This window comes from Giraffa tippelskirchi, chromosome 6 (genome assembly GCF_054371585.1).
Source record: "Giraffa tippelskirchi isolate mGirTip1 chromosome 6, T2T-mGirTip1v1.2.pri, whole genome shotgun sequence".
NCBI lineage: Eukaryota > Metazoa > Chordata > Mammalia > Artiodactyla > Giraffidae > Giraffa > Giraffa tippelskirchi.
The window spans coordinates 84,220,860-84,240,760 of NC_137280.1; the positions used below are offsets into that span (position 1 = coordinate 84,220,860).

The following is a 19,901-nucleotide window of genomic DNA, read 5'->3' on the forward strand; positions in this document are numbered from 1 at the left end:
GATAGCTTTAGGGGAGGGACTTGTGACAGTGGAGACAGTTATTGACATCCCTGGCAGGGGCGGGATCTCTGACGTCACGTGGCCAATGACTGATTGGCAGCTCCAGGGGAGGGACCTCTGGAAGAATGGTTGAAAGTACCGTGGGGAGGGACCTCTGTACTGTCGGGGGCTAAGGAGTGACAGCACCAGCGATGGGAGGGACCCCGACCTGGGGGGGGGCGGACGGAGAGGGAGTTCTTATTTCTCAAATTCTCTCTTTCTCTCTCTTCTCTTGCCTCTGTCTCCTGTCCATGTCTGAGTTCGCACACAGCAGCTGGGGCTGGGGGGCAGGACTCTAAGGGTCCTAGTTCCCCTCCCTGGGGACCCTCCTTTTCAAAATTGGCCCTAAGAGTGCAGACACGGGAGAGAAGGTTGGCCGCTAACCCAGGCTTAGTACCGGCAGTGGAAGAGGAGGCTGGGGTGAGGGGAGCTAAACCCTGCGGCCACAGCTGCCCCCTTGCCCCCCCGAGTCAGCCCAGGGCTTAGGGCCCTCCCTGGGCGTCGGGCATCTGCGCTCAGCTTCGTGCCCAGCCCACGCTGCTGCTTTTAGTGTTCCTGGTGTTCCCCCCGGAGCGGGAGGCTGTCTGTCTGTCCGTCGGCAGCTGACGTTTCTCTCTCTCTTGTTTCTCCTCCCTCTCACTCGCCGCCCCCTCTCCGCGCCTACCCTGCTCCCCGCCACGCACACTCGCCCTCCATCCTCGCCTCTCTCTCGCTCGCTCGTCTTTCCCCTCCCTCCTCCTTCCCTTCCTTTCTCCACCTTCCCACTCCCGTGATTAGTCCATGGTGGAAAAGGGACTAGGTTTACCCTTAGTGAAGACATTTATCCTGAGAAGGGTACGTGCTTCCGCCGCCCGCCCGCCCGCGCCCGGTGCCCGGTGCCTGCACCCCTCCTGGCCCGGCTAGTAAAAGGCCCGTCCTTCCGCCTCCCAGGCCTGCGGGGCCCCGCCCAGGCCCGACTGGCTTCAGGGGTGCCTAGGCGGACCAGGGGGAAGGACGGCTTGCTGGTTCCACGTGGGGAAGGAGTAGCGAGTCGGAATCCGTTTCTCCCTAGGTGCTGATCTTAACCCAGATCCCGGGTCCCCCAGACAGGCGCTTGCCCATCTCAGATTCCAGCTGTGCCACTCCGTGGGTGGGCACCTCCCGCAACCGGCTGCCTCCTTGAGCCTCAGTTTTCTCATCTGTAAATGAGAACAGTCAAGGACCCTAATTCATAAGATTATTTTTAGGACTAGATGAATTAAATTTAGAGCAGTTTCTGACATGTACCAGCTGGCAGCAATTGTTAGTTGTATTATTATTGTTATCATTTTTATTGATGTCACTTTTATGAGCAAAGAAAATGAGCATTTTTCAAGCTCTAACTCTGAGCTAGCCTTTGTGCGAACCATTTCTCAGGATTCTAGAAGACATTCCTTTAGGTTGCCCCTCAGGGTGATCTGTTATTCCATAGATGAGGAAGCTGTCTCAAAGGAGATGAAGCCCCTTGCCCAAGGAACCTTTCCCCTCAAGGGGGCCTGGGATTGGGGGAGTGGGGGTGGGGTTGGGACAAGCACAGAGAGGCCTGGGAAAGACACTTCCCCTTGGAGCCAGCAAACCATGGGATGGGGGCTCCCAGCACTGCCCCCCTCCCCCTTCTTACTAGCTTCGGCCTTGATCTGACCCCTCACCCCACCCACCACTGTCCGACTCTCCCCTGGCACCCCTCAGTCTGGCCCGGATTGAGCTTGCTATGAAGCATCAGCCTGGGGTGGGGGTTGGTGGGGTGAGGCTGAGCATGTGACTGGTTGGGGGAAGTGGGGTGGGAGCCTGAGATGACAAGGAAGGCAGCCTGGGGTGGGTGGCAAAGATGAGGGGGTGCACACCCCAATACTGGGTCAATGGAGGTCTTCTGCCCCCTGAGCCTTGGTCACTAACCGCACAGAGCCAGGTAACCTGATCAACCTTGGACTGACCCATTCTCCTACCCCACCCCACCCCAACTTTCCCCCTGTTCCTCCCCCCATGCATGGGGTGCTCCAGGTGTGGTGAGCTTCCTGAGGGGCAGGGGAGGGGCCTGGTGGAGGTGCTGGCGGTCACAGGTCCCCAGACCCCACAGGATGCCCTTCCCAAGAGTCACGGAGGAGTGGGGACAGAAGCTTTTAAACTGTTCCTTCAATGATCCCCATCAGAACCAATCAATCAAGATGCTTGTCCTGGCTGAAATTGAAAAGTACCTTACCTTGATTCAGGCAGACTGGAGAATTTGTGAGCCTGTAACTGAAAGCCTATGGATTAATTTGCCATCAGTAATAGCTGGATCTAGAGTCTCCAACAATGCCATTGGTCATTGGTCTCTGTTGAGACCTCTGTGGGATGGACTTTCCCCTCACTGGGCCTTGGAGCAGCTTAACCAGAGAGAGACTCTTTCCTAAGAGTTACAACAAAAGTCCTGGGACCAGTTCCTATTGGCCCAGGTTGGGTCACATGACCACCCCTGAGCCAATCACTGCAGCCATGGCCAGGGACAGCTCGGATTGGGCAGCCCTGGTTAATTTAGCCATACCTAAAGTGCGAGATGGAGTCACAATGTCTGAGGTGAGGTAGGGACATTTCTCAGTGGAAACTTGAGATGGTCCGTTGGAAAAGGAATGGCAGAGAAAATAAAAAATATCTCTACAAGCTGTCACTTCAGCAGAATTGAGAATTCTGGGTCATGTTGTCACAGAGTGTTAGAGGAGCAGAGCTGGCAAGGATGAGAATGGAGGGAGGTGAGGCAGGAGAGGTAATAGTGAGGACATATCAGGAATGATTGCAGGTCACAGGACTCTGATTATTTCATAGTGAACTGAGAGCCTCGGGAGGGTTTTGAGCAGAGGAGGGATACAGTCTGACTTAGGCTTTCTCTGGCTGGTGTACTGAAAGAAGCTGAGAGGAAAGTGTAGGGAGACAGGGAGGAGGCTACTACAACAGTTCAGGTTGGCCTAGTTGGCCCAGGGACAACAACTATTGGCCTAGCTCCAATCACATAACCATCCCTGAGCCAATCACTGCAGCCATGGCCAGAGAATGCTCTGATTGGGCGGCTGTGGTTCATTTAGCCATTCCCGAAGTATGAGACGGAGCCACATGGTCGATGGGGACTGAACCAGGATGGAGGTTGTGGAGATGGGCCAGAGTCTGGATGTATTTTGAAGGCAGACCTGGCAGTATCTTCCACCATACCACTACTTAGCAAGGAAGTGAAAACAAAAAAGGGGTTGAGGACTGAGGTACAGGGTGCCCCAACAGTTTGAAGATCAACAGAGGAATAGGGAACGGAAAGAGTGTGAGAAGCAGAGACTAACTGTAAGATGAGAACTTGGAGAGTGTAGCCTTCTTGCAGCCAAGAGGAGAAACTGAGGCACAGAAAGCCAAAGTGTCAGATGCTGCCAAGATGGTGTGAAAGATGAAGACTGAGTCTGATGACAGGGAATGAAAAAGAGGACATTAGGCTCAGAGAAGTTAAGGGATGTGCCTGAAATCACACAACAAGGTAGTGAAAGCCTACAACCGAGGGTTTCTGGCCTCCTTATGAGCACCCATCTCCCCAGCCTGCCCTCAGTGCCAACCTGTCATGGCTGATGACCTGATGCCGCCAGCATATGGTGGGTGGGAGACAGTCCACATCCTTTCTGGTGGGTGGGAAAGAATGAAGCTCACGCCAAGCATCCTCCCCTGCCCCGCCCAGGCTCGGGTGTGGAAGACCCTGTAGGTGAAGTCTCCGTCCACGTAGAGCTCTTCACTCATCCAGGAACTGGGGAACACAAGGTCACAGTGAAAGGTGAGTAGCCTGAGGTGGGAGGGAGAGTGCCTCAGCCAGGATGCACTAGATTCTAAGACTGAAACCAAACTCAAACAGGCTTAAGGAAGAAATGTGTTTCATTTTTTCATTTAAAAAATTGTTTTCATAAAACTGAAACGTTCAGAAGTATCCACCTTCAGGCACAGCTGGATCAAGAGGTACAAAGAGTGTTACAGGACTCATTCTACTTTCCCAGCTCTGCTTTCCTGTTGTGGGCTTTAATTTTCTAGTTAGAACACAGATTGATCTGTTTTATCCAAGACCTAAAATAACAATGGCTTAAACAAGATACTAATAAAATAGATGGAATGAATCTTCCTCTGGGGTAACTCCAAGAATAATCAGCCCAGAACTGACATGGGGGCTTCACAGTGGTAGGGATCCAAGCTCCAAACATCTTTTGCTGTATTTTTATCCCTAATGTGTTTTCTTCCTCTATAAGGTCCCAAAGAACTCAGCCCCCATCAGCTTCCCAGTCTGCAGCTAGGGGAAGGAGAAAGTGTAGGGCATTCTCCCTGCCTTTAGGGCATTCCCCTGCTGAAAGTTGTTTGCGTCACTTTCTCTTACATCTCATTGGCTGGAAGTTAGTCACGTGGTCATATTTAGCTGCAGAAGCATGCTGCTGCTGCTGCTAAGTCGCTTCAGTCGTGTCCGACTCTGTGCGACCCCATAGACAGCAGCCCACCAGGCTCCCCAATCCCTGGGATTCTCCAGGCAAGAACACTGGAGTGGGTTGCTATTTCCTTCTCCAATGCACGAGAGTGAAAAGTGAAAGTGAAGTCGCTCAGTCGTGTCCAACTCTTCGCGACCCCATGGACTGCAGCCTACCAGGCTCCTCCGTCCATGGGATTTTCCAGGCAAGAGTACTGGAGTGGGGTGCCATTGCCTTCTCCACAGAAGCATGCTGGCAAATGTAATCAGCCAGGCTTTGAAAACCACAGCTATGTTCTGGGGGACCCTAAGCAGTCTTACCTTCTAATTCCCCCAACAGTGGTGGCTGCCAATGATCTCAAGTGGCAGACTTCTGGCATTTTCCGGCCATTCATCGAGGTCAACATCATTGGGCCCCAGCTCAGTGACAAGAAACGCAAGTTTGCGACCAAATCCAAGAACAACAGTTGGGCCCCCAAGTACAATGAGAGCTTTCAGTTGTAAGTCTGGAGTGCTTTGGGGAGCATGGCTAGGGGACATGATCTTATATGAACCTCAGGACCCACTAGGCGGGAGGGATGTCTGGTGGACCAGTGGTTTCTGGGGACAGGAACAGGAGAGATCACATCGTAAGTGGGGATGCTGGGAAGAGAGGCACCTTGGTGCAGGAGTGACACCAGGATGGAGGTGACCACCTTGGGGGACACACAGGTCAGAGTCGGGGACAGTGAGTATGATATAGTAGCAGAATGAGGGCTCATGAAGGGGAGAAGATGTCTGGCCAGAAGGAACATGTTGAGCTGGGGCATTTCTAGGGCTAAAAATTCTTGTCTAAGAGGCGTGGGTGGTCATGATGAGGCAAGAAACTTGGGGCTGAGGGACTGAGGGGCATGGGGTAGACCTCCTGGAGTCAGCAATGAGCTTTGTTGGTGCTATTGGGGTAGGTCATCTGGCGAAGTCTGCTCTGGGGGACAAGATTGGAATGTGGCTTGGTCCAGGGCATGGGGATATGTGTCATGTGGGTAAGGCTGAGATCACATCTAGATGGGGCTTTGCAACAAGCAAGAGTAATCTTGGTCAGGGGTGTCAGGGATCGAGAGGAGCGGATGATTTATAGGGAACATAAATAAGTCTGATCAAGGTATACCTGGGGTGAGGGTGAGTGTTAGTGGATCTTTGGATCATGTGTGAGCCTCACTGGGGCAGGGTAACATTGGGGAGGTGTTCTTGGGGGACAGAGTGCAGCAGGGTAAGGGGGCATCAGAGCTGAAGGGAGGGGGCCCCAGAGAGACAGGCCTGGCCAATCCTATCCTACCAAGAGCTCCTGGTCAGAGGACTTTGGAGAGGTAGGTCACCTAAAGCAATACCTGGGAACAAGAGCACTGCCTAGTAGGGGCAGATATCTCCTGGGGGTGGGCCCAAGTAGTTGATGGCTAGGAATGCAGCCTGGGAAGGAGATGCAAGGGATCAGTGCGGGTGTAGCTGGAAAGAAGAGAGTTCTTGACTAGCCAGCATCAGGGCAGGACCCAGCAGCTGGAACTTTGTAACCTGGAGGAGGGGAAGGAGTGCTGGAGTGGGTAGTCACTCATGGTGAGACATCAGGGCAGGGTTATATGGAGAGGGCATCTTGGGGGTAAGAAGAATAGGCTAGGGAGCATGGGGGAGGGGTCATGTCAAGGGGAGAACTTGGGTTCAGATGGGAGCTTGGTAAAGGGTCTTCTGGGTGCCACATCTGGGTCAGGGTGGTGGAGGCAGCAGTTCAGCTGGCTGTGGGTGTGGGTGCTGGTATCACAGGGTGGGAGCATGGGTCTCTTGGGGTGAGGATATGGCTTGGCTGGGGGCTGGGAGTAGTTTCATGGAGGAGTCCTTGAGTGAGGAGTGAGAGAAGGAAAGGTGGAGAGAATGGGCAGGGATCATGCTAGGGACAGGAGTTGTCAGCTGATGTGGCCGTGGCCCAACATGGGGTTGTGAGGCAAGACACCTGGGGCAGGAGCAGAGCCAGGCTTATTCTCTTGGAAGGTTATGAAAATCAGTTCAGTTCAGTCGCTCAGTCGTGTCCGACTCTGCGACCCCATGGACTGCAGCACGCCAGGCTTCCCTGTCCATCACCAACTCCCGGAGCTTACTCAAACTCATGTCCATCGAGTTGGTGATGCCATCCAACCATCTCATCCTCTGTTGTCCCTTTCTCCTCCTGCCTTCAATCTTCCCCAGCATCAGAGTCTTTTCCAATAAGTCAGTTCTTCGCATCAGGTTATGAAAATAGGATCACTCAATGTGGGCATGGCCCAGCCTCAGAATGCCCGGGTGTGGGCGTGACCCGGTGGGGGAGGAGGAGTTACCAGTGGGCGTGGTTGGCCAGGGGGGCGAGACCTGTCCTCACGCTCCGCCCTCCCGCAGCACGCTGAGCGCTGACACGGGCCCTGAGTGCTACGAGCTGCAGGTGTGCGTCAAGGACTACTGCTTCGCGCGCGAGGACCGCACGGTGGGGCTGGCCGTGCTGCAGCTGCGCGAGCTGGTCCAGCGCGGGAGCGCCGCCTGCTGGTTGCCCCTTGGCCGCCGCATCCACATGGACGACACGGGCCTCACGGTGCTGCGCATCCTGTCGCAACGCAGCAATGACGAGGTGGCCAAGGAATTCGTCAAGCTCAAGTCGGACACGCGCTCCGCCGAGGAAGGCGGTGCCGCGCCTGCCCCCTAGTGCGGGGCACGCAGGCAGGCACCATTGCGCCTGCGCAGAGCGCGCAGGGCGGGGCGGTGCCTGCGCGCTTGGACCTCCCTGAGGGCGAGTCTCCGGGCTCTGTACGGAAGGCATCCTGCCTCTGCGCCTTTGATTTAGTTTCCCATTGTGGGGAAAGGTGAATGGCAACGCCCCGCCCCCTCAGGAGGCCTTGCGCCAGGGCTAGAGGAAGGAAGAAGCCACATCCCCCCTACTTGAGGCCACTCCCCCAGCGTCTAGGGGCTTTTCGAGCTGGAATGGGAGGAAAACCAGCCCCTGTGGAGGAGGCCAGGTCCCAGAGCTGTGTTACCTGGACGCCCTGCCTCCTGCCCCCTGGAAAAGCCATAAGATGGGTCCCAACCTTTGGGGCCCAAGACCAATTTGCCAAGTATGGAACTCTCAGCTCCCTTGAGGGGCGGGCCTTGGGCAAGGGGCAGGGTTTCCTGGCGCACCCCCTGGGGTAGTGTGGGCACTGGAGGGGCTAGAGTGGTGGTTAGAGAGCCCTCCCACCAAGGTGGACCAGAGTCCCTTTTGATGTTTGTGCAAAAAATAAACAGGGAAGGGGGGAGGATGGATTTTAAAAGCACATGCGCTCTCGGGCGCCCAAACCCGGCCAAGGGGTCGGCTCTGGGGCATCCACGCTGCCCCAACTTCCCTACGGGGTTTTGCCTCCCCCTTTCCCCACCACATATCCAATCCTTATATCATAGAGTTCAACCCACTCATTTGACAGATGGCAAAACCGAGGCCCAGAGAGCTGCTTAAGACAATGCGGAGGGTTCCAGTACCACATCCTCTCCCTGTTCCCTTTGGCCTGTGTGCCCCTTTGAAGGGTAAGCTGAGATCGGATAACCCGACACAGCTCCCCGTTGCTGCTAACCCCCCTCAGGGGACTGCCCCCAATCCTTAAAGGGGGGGTTTAGGGCCTAGGCCCCCAGTGCCCCCTTCCACCTCTGGCTGCCAAGCAAAACCTCTGCCTTCACTGCTTTCCATTGGGACACCAGGGTTAGATACCTGAGAACTCTTGACCTCCCACCAAAATAGTGAAAATTTAGGATTCCCTGGACCCAGTCCCCTGCCCCAACCACTTCTTCCTCCCCTAGAATGCTCCAGTCAGGAAAGAATGGAAAGAGACCAGAAACTTGAAGGGTGTGTGTGTGTGTGTGTGAATATACAAATTTGCTGGGGAGCTTACTCCCCCAAAATTTCATTCGTTTAAACACACAGGCCACAGGATACCACAGGTGGAGCCTCTAGCTCCCTGAAACTCTTCCTCCAGCAGGGATTTTGGGGCAGTTTGGCCAAATTTCCCCATTTTAGCTCACACAGGCATTTGGGGAGACATTTTGGGAAAGTTTGGCATGGCTTGTCTTTGCCCAGGATCTGCTTTTTCACATTGGACTAGTGTGTGTATGCCGTGGGTTTTTTTCCCACCAGATTGATAAATACAGGATTGTGCTGTACTAGAGGAAAATTTAAACAGAGGGATGAGAAGAGGGTTAACTGGGCTCCTGGAGTGATGGGGGCTACCTCAGATGGGGAAGGTGACGGAGGGCTTTCTGCGGAGGTGAAAAGTGTAAAGAAACCACCCATTGGAGAGAAAAGAGCTCCAGGCAGAGGGAACTTCAGATGCAAAGGCTCGGAAGTGCTCTGACTTGAAGCATTAGCCAGATCAGGTGGCTGGAGCTGAGCCAAAAAATGGGGTGGTGAGAGATGCTGATGAGGTTGCAGAGGTCTCAGAGCAGGTGGGATCTCGTACGAAGCCCTGAGGAGTTTTGATTTTACCCTAGAGGCTTGGGAGGCCCCGGGAGATTTTAAATCTGAGGAGAGTCTGGATTTCAGGTTTTGACTGTCCCTCTGGCTACCTCATGAAGAATGGACTGATGTGGTGGTGGGGGTGGGAGGGAGGACAAAATGCTTTCAGAACACTGAAATTAATTCTTGGAAAGATTTTAGAGGATATATTAAAAACTATGCCTTAGATAAACCCCAGGGCCCCTTGGTACAGATGTCCTGGTTGTGCACTGCCTGGGGGTTGAGCATCTCTAAGGAGGCCATGTGCAAACTGAGAGTTGTATATTTATCGTAATGGTTTCCCCATCTGTGAACAAGAGTTTGGATGAAGCCGCTCTTATGTCGAATTTACCTGAAAGTATTCATGTGTCCCTACAATTCCCTGGTGGCTCAGACTGTAAAGAATCCACCTGCAATGCAGGAGACCGGGGTTTGATCCCTGAGTTGGGAAGATCCCCTGGAGAAGGGAATGGCTACCCAGTCTAGTATTCTTGCCTGAGAAATCCCATGGACAGAGGAACCTCATGGGCTACAGCCCATGGGGTCACAAAGAATCGGACATGACTGAGCGTTTTGAGTGTGTGTAAATTCAGGCAGTTTCAGGTAACTGACGGTACGGAATTAGAGATTAGGACGAAAGTTCTCATTCAGGATGGTGGGGCAAGAGGGCCCCCTGCCCCAGGGACAAGGGACAGGCTGGAAGGTGTCTTTCGGAGAACTTGAAGTCTCCGTCATGAGGCCCAAGAGGGAGATTTGAACTTCAGACCATCCAAGAGGTGGAGGTGGGCTGGATGGCTGACTTGGAGATGAGGACAGGAACAACATCCAGAGGGGAGTTAATCTGTTTTTTGAATGACTGGCAGGAAAAGGCAGGGGGAGCTGAGCTTCTGCCTGAGAAAGCCAAGATGTTTCCCAAAAGCTTTATTGGGAGGTGCTCTGGTCTAGGGGTGTGTGAGTGAGTGAGAGAGAGAGAGAGAGAGAGAGAGAGAGAGAGAGAGAGAGAGAGTGAGTGTGTGTGTGTGTGTGTGTGTGTGTGTGTGTAGGGTTCCCCAGCACTGGCCCAGGCACATGGTGGGAGCCTCAGGGAGTATTTGTCAAATGACGTTTTCTGACTCCCAGGCTAAAACTGTTCAGGAAATTTTCTCCCTCTTCTTTCCCCCAGAGAACTCCTAGTTATTCCTCAAAACTCATCACAAATATTCCCTTCTGTGGAAAACCTATGATCCCCATCAGGACTTCCCCAGCCAGTGTCCCTCCTCTGTTTGCCCCTCCCCCGGCCTCTGTCTCTGATGCCATGGGGCTGAGGGTATCTGTGAAAGGCTCTCTTTCCCCCCAAGATGGGGCTCTGAAGCCTCTCAAGAGCCCCAATTTCAGTGAGCAAAGGCTGGGCCCAAGGGGGCATGTCAGGGAGGGGATGTCTAATTGAATTATGTCTCAGGCAGGGAGTTCTGTGTATGCCCACATATTCACATGTGTCTGTCCATACCAACTTTCCCCTCCCACACAGATCTAGGCACCCAGAAGGTATTCCCAGCAGACTGGCTGAGCCACGGGGCAAAGAGTAAAGAAAGGACAGAGGGGACTGGAAGTGTTTGAAATCAGAATGTTCCTCTATTGGAATGGCAAGGCTCAGAGAGGAGCAGGGCTTTCCTCGGGGCCCAGCATTGGATGATACCTTGGGGCTTTCACCATTTCACCTGGGGTGCCCGGGGTTCTGAGCACAGGTGGGGTCCTGGCATTGCATTTGGACCTTGCTCCATGCGGGGAATTCACCCCAGATTTTCATAGATCAGGAAAAGGATAAAATAGGCTTATAGTGGGATGGGGGGTGGTGGTGACATTGAGGGACATAGCCAATCCTCCCTCAAAAGGAACGGAGACAATAAGGCCACAAAGAAGAGAAGGGAGGGAAGGATAGAAAAAAGGGGCGGGCAGACAGACAAAGGAAGAAATCAAGAGGATCGGATCATGCCCGGATGGGGACAGCCAGAACTTTGAAATGAGAGAGCGATTCAGAGATGGGGCTGCACAGACAGGAGAGAAAAGGCAACAACAGAGCACTAGAGGGAAGGGGAAACTCCTTGCTCTCTCTGGCTGTCACCAGTCTGTCCTCAAAAGATTTACCTAAAATAAGGAGGTGCCCAGTTGCATCCCCCAATCCTGGTTCTCTGGCACTACATCCTGAAACCTCACCGTGCCCCCATCAGAGATGCAAAAAAAAAAAAAAAAGACTTAGCCAACTAGAAATCCTTGGGACCTCTCTCGGCTGGGACCTCAGAGACCTTTCTGTCCTTCACCCCCAGCAATGTCCATCTTACAGGTGGGAACACTGAGACACGGGGGCAGAGGGGAGAGCCCAGAGTTGCCCCAATTCTGCTGCTCAGGCAGAGAGGAAGGGGAACTCACTGCCGAGCTGCTCTACATCATGACCCCTGCTGTCCCCTGAACATCCTTTCCTAATAATTGTCAAGGACCAAAGTCATTTTCGCTGACACGTGTTGCTTTTCTCTTTGCCTTTTTTTTTTAAAGAGACAAATCAAGTTGACAGTGTCAAGTAAGACCCCCTCCATCTACCCCCCAACCCCCACCCAGCCACAGTGACTCTTGTGTGAGGCACAGGTCACTGGCGGATGGTCCCTAGGCATCCCTGGCTACACAGCCAGGGGAAATCAGACCCCACCTCTGGCCCCAGCCCCTTGAGACCCCGAAACCTGGCCACGCAGTCCAGGGAGGTTCTTCCTCCACACACCTTCTCTTAGCATGTGATTGCAAATGTGAACTCAAAATGCTGTTTGTCTGTTTTAATTCCATCCTGTCAGTCTGGCATCTGCACAGATGTCCCCATTTCTCTGTAAATATTGGAACAAATGTTTAAAACCAACGAGAAGTGGTCATGAATGCATGTGTTGAGATGTTTTGCACTACTCTGACTTTTTGGTCTCTGTAAAAATATTTTATTAACAGCAGACATTAAAAGAAGAAAAAGTACACAGCCTCGGATGCGTGGTGACCTCCTTGCCTTCCTAAATTGGCAAAAAAATCACACAGCACCTACTGTGAGCAGCCACTGTTCAATATACTTCCCGCCCACAAATGCAAATCATTACAACTACCATGGTCCCATTTGACAGAGAAGAAAGCAGGTCCAGGGAAGGGAGATATTTCGGAAGGGATGGAGCCAGGATCTGAACCCAAAATATTGGGCAACTGTCGCTCTTTGCTCAAACAAGTTACGACACAAATGCCAGGGATGCACTCAAATTCCACCCACTCACCCTTGTTTGGAAGTTTTTTTTTTTTTTTGATGTAGCAGGTGAGAATCTCATGTTATCAACTTGGATGGGCAAAGAATGAAGCTTCATTTTTCTATAGCTGAGTTTGACTTCTCTGTTGATCCCCCGTCCCACCAGGGAGCAGAAATGGAATCTTACTCAACTCAGGGCTTTCTCAGTAAAGTCCAGAGGTTTCTCTTGAGGTTTCTTCTATAGGTTTCCTCCTAAGACCTGGAGTTGTTTCTACATTTGAGTGGCCAGGGCAGGGGTTGTGGGATCCACCCCTGAAAGTGAGTTTGATAAGTGCATTTGGCTGCAAGTAACAGTCAGAAAGGCTAAAAGTAAGGGACTTCCCTGGTGGTCCAGCAGTTAAGACTCTATGCTTCCACTGCAGGAGGCATGAGTTTGATCCCTGATTGGGGAACTAGCAGCCTGCATGCTGTGTGCCCCCACAAAAAGGGTAAAATAGAAAAAGTGGCTAAACCGCAGGGGTAACCCATAGCTCAGTAACTGTTCTCAAGAGGGTCTTGCATGTGGGCAAGATTGGAAGCAGTGTCAATGACATGGTATCTTCAGATGGCTGGGGGAATATTATACAGCCATGAAATGGATAAGGCACATGTGTCTGCGTAACCTCTGTGGAGGCAGCCTGCAGATCCTGAGCACCCTGCAAGTTCTTTTTTTTTTTCAATTCTTTTTAAAAAAAACAATTTTTTTTTTTAATTATGTATCTATTTGGGTAAAAGACTCCTTCTATTTCTGCAGACTCCACCTGGCTTTCAATTTTGATACATTGTCTTTTGTGGTTCTTCATGTGTAACAGTTTCTTCAGCAATGTCTTTTGTCCCTACTGTTAATACTTGTTGTCCATCTGGCATGGTCACAATGATGGGCTGACCTATTCCACTTGTTTGAATGGAGTGCAAATTTCCAAGCTGAATTCCATCTGTAACTATTGTGATGACATGAGGGATTTTTGGTCTTTGTTACATCATGCTGGTTCCTTAGTTGTGGCAGGCAGGATCTTTTAGTTATGGCATGCGGAATCTTTAGTTGTGGCACTCAAAACTCTTGTGGCATGCAGGATGTAGTTCCCTGACTAGGGCTCGAACCCAGGCCCCCTGCACTGGGAGCTTGGAGTCTTAGCCACTGGACCACCAGGGAAGTCCACCTGCAGGTTTTTGCTGACTGTGCCAGACTGCAGATCTGTACTTCTCCTAAGACCAAGCAGTTTCCATAGCTAAGCACGTAGGCTACACAACATGACTTTCTTTTCTTTTTAGCTGGGCCACCAGGCATGCGAAATCTTAGTTCCCAGACTAGGGATTGAACTTGTGCCCCTGCAGTGGAAGCACAGAGTCTTAACCACTGGACTGCCAGCAACCCCCCCACCCAGCATGACTTCTGCGTAACTGTTTCGTTCCTGACAGAGGGAAGCTGGCTTGTACTGCTTTCTACAAAAGGTGTTCAGCCCTTGGCCCTCTGCCTTTCAGTATGTGAGGTCCATCGTGTCACCCGTGGGACTTGGGGACTGAGGCTCATGCTTGCTGAACTGTGAGAAATAAACTTTCTTGCTCTGATGCAGTGAGTCCCACAGATGACTCCACACCAATGGATGAAGGACAGGCTTATTTCTGCTATTCTCTAGGAAATGAGCTTCTTCATTCTGACGAATGAAGTGTGATGATGAGTGAAAAAAAAAAGTCCTAGAAGGCTTCAAAGAGCATGACACTACATTTATAAAGCTCAAAAGACCTACCAGGTACACCCACAGAGATTTTGTTTAGGGATAATTAAGGGTGATTAATAAAATGTGATAAGCACAAAACTTCCCCAATGGCCCAGTGGATAAAGAATCCGTCAGCAAAGCAGGAGACATAGGAGAAGTGGGTTTGATCCATGAGTTGGGAAGATCCCCTAGAGAAGGAAATGGCAACCCACTCCAGTATTCTTGCCTGAAAAATCACATGGACAGAGGAGCCTGGTGGGCTACAATCCAAAGGGTCACAAAGAGTTGGACACAATTGAGCAACTAAGCACAGCACACACAGCAAGGGTTAAAAAATTGAGAATTCTACCTTATATACATTGGCTGTTATCAAAAAGCAAAACAAAACAGAAAACATGCATTGGTGAATATGTGGTGAAATTGGAACCTCTGTGCACTGTAAGTGGGAATGCAAAATGATATACCTGTTGTGGAAAACAGTACATGGCTCCTCAAAAGATTAAACATGAAGTGTAAATTGATGTAGCCACTAAGGAGAAGAGTATGGAGATTCCTTTAAAAAAACTAAACATGGAGTTACCATGTGATCCTGCAATCCTTCTTCTGGGCATATATCTGGAAAAACAAAACTCTAATTCAAGAAGATACCTGCATCCCAGTGTTCACAGCAGCACTATTTACAATTGTCAAGACATGGAGAAATAGCAACAACCTCAGATATGCAGATGACACCACCCTAATGGCAGAAAGCGAAGAGGAACCAAGGAGCCTGTTGATGAAGATGGAAGAGGAGAGTGAAAAAGCTGGCTTAAAACTCAACATTCAAAAAACGAAGGTCATGGCATCCAGTCCCATCACTTTATGGCCAATAGATGGGAAAAAAAGTGGAAAGTGTCAGATTTCATTTTCTTGGGTTCCAAAATCACTGCAGACGGTGACGCTGTCATGAAATTAAAAGACACTTGTTCCTTGAAAGGAAAGCTATGACAGATCTAGACAGCGCATTAAAAAGCAGAGACATCATTTTGCCAACAAAGTTCCGTATAGTCAAAGCTATGGTTTTTTCAGTAGTCATGTGTGGATGTGAGAGTTAGACCATAAAGAAGTCTAGGCACCAAAGAATTGATGCTTTGAACTGTGGTGTTGGAGAAGACTTTTGAGAGTCCCTTGGATTGCAAGGACATCAAACCAGTCAATCCAAAAGGAAATCAACCCTGAATATTCATTGAAAGGACTGGTTCTGAAGCTGAAGCTCCAATAGTTTGGCCACCTGGTGTGAAGAATTGATAAAGACTCTGATGCTAGAAAAGATTGAGGGCAAGAGGAGCAGGGGGCAACAGAGGATGAGATGGTTGGATGGCATTACTGACTCAATGGACATGAGTTTGAGCCAATTCTGGCAGATAGTGAAGGACAGGGAAGCCTGGCGTGCTGCGGTCCATGGAGTCACAAAGAGTCGAACATGACTTAGCGACTCTACAACAACAAAAGACATGGAAGCAACCTAAATGTTCACCAACAGATGAGTGGATAAAGAAAATGTGGAATATTAATAAGCCATGAAAATAATGAAATAATATAATTTGGACCTAGAGATTATCATACCAAGTGAAGTCAGTCAGAAATAGAAAGACAAATAACACACAATATGTGGCCATGACGATGGTGAGACCAGAGAGCCCTCTGCTCCTGGGCATCCTTCAACATCGATGGGCTCCAGGCAACAACTCCAGCAGGGTCTTTGCCAAGGCCCCTGGGCACCATGTGGGCCAATGCCCAGCAGCCTGTGAAGGTTTACACACTCAAGAGGACCAGCAGTGGGACAACCAGGGTGCCAGGCATGTTCTACAGCTACATGGAGCAGCTGAATGGCATGTCCCTGCTAGTCAGGGCCTGACAAAACTTGGTCCACTGGAAAAGGGAATGGCAAACCACTTCAGTATTCTTGCCTTGAGAATCCCATGAGTAGTATGAAAAGGCAAAAAGATATGACACTGAAAGATGGACTCCCCAGGTCATTAGGTGCCCAAGATTCTACTGGGGAAGAGCAGAGAAAAAACTACAGAAAGAATGAAGAGGCTGAGTCAAAGCAGAAACAACACCCAGTTGTGATTATGCCTGGTGGTGAAAGTAAAATCTGATTCTGTAAAGAACGATATTGCATAGGAAACTGGAATGTTAGGTCCATGGATCAAGGTAAATTGGATGTAGTCTAATAGGAGATGGCAAGGGTGACTGTCACATTTTAGGAATCAGTGAACTAAAGTGGATGGAAATGGGTGAATTTAATTCAGCTGACCATTATATCTACTACTGTGGGCAAGAATCCTTTTGAAGAAATGGAGTAGCTCTCATAGTCAACAACAGTCTGAAATGCAGACTATGGGTGCAATCTCAAAAATGACAGAATGATCTCAGTTCCTTTCCAAGGCAAACCATTCAATATCACAGTAATTCAAGTCTATGCCCCAACCACTAATGTTGAAGAGCTGAAGTTCAATGATTCTATGAAGACTTACAAGACCTTCTAGAACTAACACCAAAAAAAAAGATGTCCTTTTCATCATAGGGGACTGAAATGCAGGAAGTCAAGAGATACCTGGAGTAACAGGCAAGTTTGGCCTTGGAGTACAAAATGAAGCAGGGCAAAGACTAACAGAGTTTTGCCAAGAGAACGCAGCACCCTCTTCCAAAAACATCTTCCAAGAGATGACTCTACACATGGACATCATCAGATGGTCAATATTGAAATCAAATTGATTGTATTCTTTGCAGGCAAAGATGGAGAAGCTCTATATAGTCAGCAAAAACAAGACCGTGAGCTGACCTGGCTCAGATCATCAGCTCCTTATTGCAAAATTCAGGCTCAAATTGAAGAAAGTAGGGAAAACCACTAGGCCATTCAGGTATGACCTAAATCAAATTCCTTATGATTATATAGTGAAGGTGACAAATAGATTCAGGGGCTTAGATCTGGTAGACAGAATGCTTGAAGAACTATGGATGGAGGTGTGTAACATTGTATAGGAGGTGGTGACTAAAACCATCCTCAAGGAAAAGAAACACTAAAAGGCAAAGTGATTGTCTGAGGAGGCCTTACAAATAGCTGAGAAAAGAAGAGAAGGGGAAGGCAAAGGAAAAAGGGAAAGATATACCCAACTGAGTGCTGAGTTCCCAAGAATAGTAGGGAGAAATAAGAAAGCCTTCTTAAGTGAAAAATGGAAAGAAACAGAGGGAAACAACAGAATGGGAAAGACTAGAGATTTCTTCAAGAAAATTAGAGACTCCAAGGGAACATTTCATGCAAAGATGGACACAATAAAGGACAGAAATAGCAAGGACTTAACAGAAGCAGAAGAGATTAAGAAGAGGTGGCAAGAATACACAGAACTGTACAAAAAAGATCTTCATGACCCAGATAACCACAATGGTGTGATCAGTCACCTAGAGCCAGATATCCTGGAGTGCAAAGTCAAGTGGGCCTTAGGAAGCATCACTGTGAACAAAGCTAGTGGAGGTGATGGAATTCCAGCTGAGCTATTTCAAATCCTAAAAGACGCTGCTGTGGCTTTTGCTACCACACCGCCGCCATCATGGGTCGCATGCACGCTCCCGGGAAGGGCCTGTCCCAGTCGGCTCTGCCCTACCGCCGCAGCGTCCCAACCTGGCTGAAGCTGATTTCTGACGACGTGAAGGAGCAGATCTACAAACTGGCCAAGAAGGGCCTGACTCCCTCACAGATCGGTGTGATCCTGAGAGACTCACATGGTGTTGCGCAAGTACGTTTTGTGACAGGCAACAAAATCTTGAGAATTCTTAAGTCCAAAGGACTTGCTCCTGATCTCCCCGAGGATCTCTATCATTTAATTAAGAAAGCTGTTGCTGTTCGGAAGCATCTTGAGAGGAACAGAAAGGATAAAAATGCTAAATTCCGTCTGATTCTAATTGAGAGCCGTATTCACCGGTTGGCTCGATACTACAAGACCAAACGAGTCCTCCCCCCTAATTGGAAATACGAGTCATCCACAGCCTCTGCCCTGGTTGCATAAATTTGTCTATTGTACTAAAGCAATAAAATCATTGTTTAACAGAAAAAAATAAAAAATAAAAGACGCTGCTGTGAAAGTGCTGCACTCAGTGTGCCAACAAATATGGAAAACTCAGCAGTGACCACAGGGCTGGAAAAGGTCAGTTTTCATTCCAATCCCAAAGAAGGGCAATGCCAAAGAATGTTCAAACTACTGCATAATTGCACTCATTTCACATGCTAGCAAAGTAATGCTCAAAATCCTTCAAGCTAAGCTTCAAAAGTATGTGAACCAAGAACATCCAGATGTACAAACTGGATTTAGAAAAGGCAGAGGAATCAGAGATCAAATTGCCAACATCTGTTGGATCATAGAAAAAGCAAGGGAATTCCAGAAAAACCTGTATTTCAACTTCATTGACTATGCTAAAGCCTTTGACTGTGTGGATCACAACAAACTGTGAAAAATTCTTCAAGAAATGGGAATACCAGACCACCTTACCTGCCTCCTGAGAAACCCATATGCAGGTCAAGAAGCAACAGTTAGAACAGGACATGGAGCAATAGACTGGTTCAAAAGTGGGAAAGGAATATGTCAAGGCTGTATATTGTCAACCTGCTTATTTAAATTATATGCAGAGTACATCTTGCAAAATGCCAGGCTGGATGAATCACAAGCTGGAATCAAGATTTCTGGGAGAAATATCAATAATCTCAGATATGCAGATGACACCACCCTAACGGTAGAAAATGAAGAGAAACTAAAGAGCCTCTTGATGAAAGTGAAAGAGGAGAGTGAAAAAGCTGGCTTAAAACTCAACATTCAAAAAACAAAGATCATGGCATCTGGTCCCATCACTTCATGGCAAATAGATGGGGAAAAAGTGGAAACAGTGAGAGACTTTATTTTCTTGGGCTCCAAAATCACTGCAGATGGTGACTGCAGCCATGAAATTAAAAGACGCTTGCTCCTTGGGAGAAAAGCTATGACAAACCTAGACAGTGTATTAAAAAGCAGAGACATCAGCAATATGGTACATATGTGGAATCTACAATATGAAAGACATGAATTTATTTACAAAAGAGAAATAGACTCAGATATAGAAAACAAACTTGATCTCTTTTCTATGCTCCTCCCCACTAAGGTGGATGCCCTCACCCTTTCTCTCTGGGTGTACATCTCTGCCTTGTTTCTATCTTAACTAAACAAACCATTTCTCTATGCTCTCCCACTTGTTGTTATGCTCTGTCTCTAATAATAAACTGTACCTGCATTTATAAAAAAAAAAAAAAAAAGAAAACAAACTTTTGGTTACCAAAGGGGAAAGGAGGGTATAAATTGATAATTTGGGATTAAAAGATATATACTACTATATATAAAAAAGATAAATAACAAGGACCTACTGTATAACACAGGGAGCTATATTCAATATCTTATAATAATTGAAAAGAATCTGAAAAAGGAATATATATGTATAAATTTACATATAACTGAATCACTTTGCTGTATACCTGAAACATTGTGAATCATCTATACTTCAATTAAAAATCAGAAATAGAATTACCAAATGATCCAGCAATTCCACCTCTTGGTATATGCCCAGAAGAATAGAAATCAGGGTCTCAAAAAGATATTTGTACACCTATGTTCATAGCAGCATTATGCACAATAGCTAAAACATGGAAGAAACTCAAGTGTCCATCATCAGAAGAATGGATAAGCAAAATGGGATCCATCCAGTCAATGGAATATTATTCAGCCTTAGAAAGGAAAGAAATTCTGCAGTATGCTACAACTGGATAAACCTTGAGGATATTATACTGAGTGAAATAAGCCAGTTACAAAGAGA

General features: G+C 48.9%; 1 protein-coding gene and 1 pseudogene across 2 annotated transcripts in view; both read left to right on the forward strand.

Moving 5' to 3' along the window:
* The window catches only part of UNC13A (unc-13 homolog A), a 60,782-nt gene extending 52,406 nt beyond the window's left edge, over positions 1–8,376 (forward strand). The window contains exons 40-43 of the mRNA XM_081496450.1: positions 3,746–3,838; positions 4,851–5,010; positions 6,911–7,225; positions 7,963–8,376. Coding sequence (XP_081352576.1) covers positions 3,746–3,838; positions 4,851–5,010; positions 6,911–7,211 — 554 coding nt within the window. The 3' untranslated portion in view covers positions 7,212–7,225; positions 7,963–8,376. The remainder of the gene's footprint in view (positions 1–3,745; positions 3,839–4,850; positions 5,011–6,910; positions 7,226–7,962) is intronic.
* A 9,222-nt stretch (positions 8,377–17,598) lies between these two features.
* LOC145509658 (small ribosomal subunit protein uS15 pseudogene) lies at positions 17,599–18,134 on the forward strand (annotated as a pseudogene). Its single transcript, XR_014056284.1, has one exon. The product of XR_014056284.1 is annotated as a small ribosomal subunit protein uS15 pseudogene (transcript).
* Positions 18,135–19,901: the final 1,767 nt, after the last annotated feature.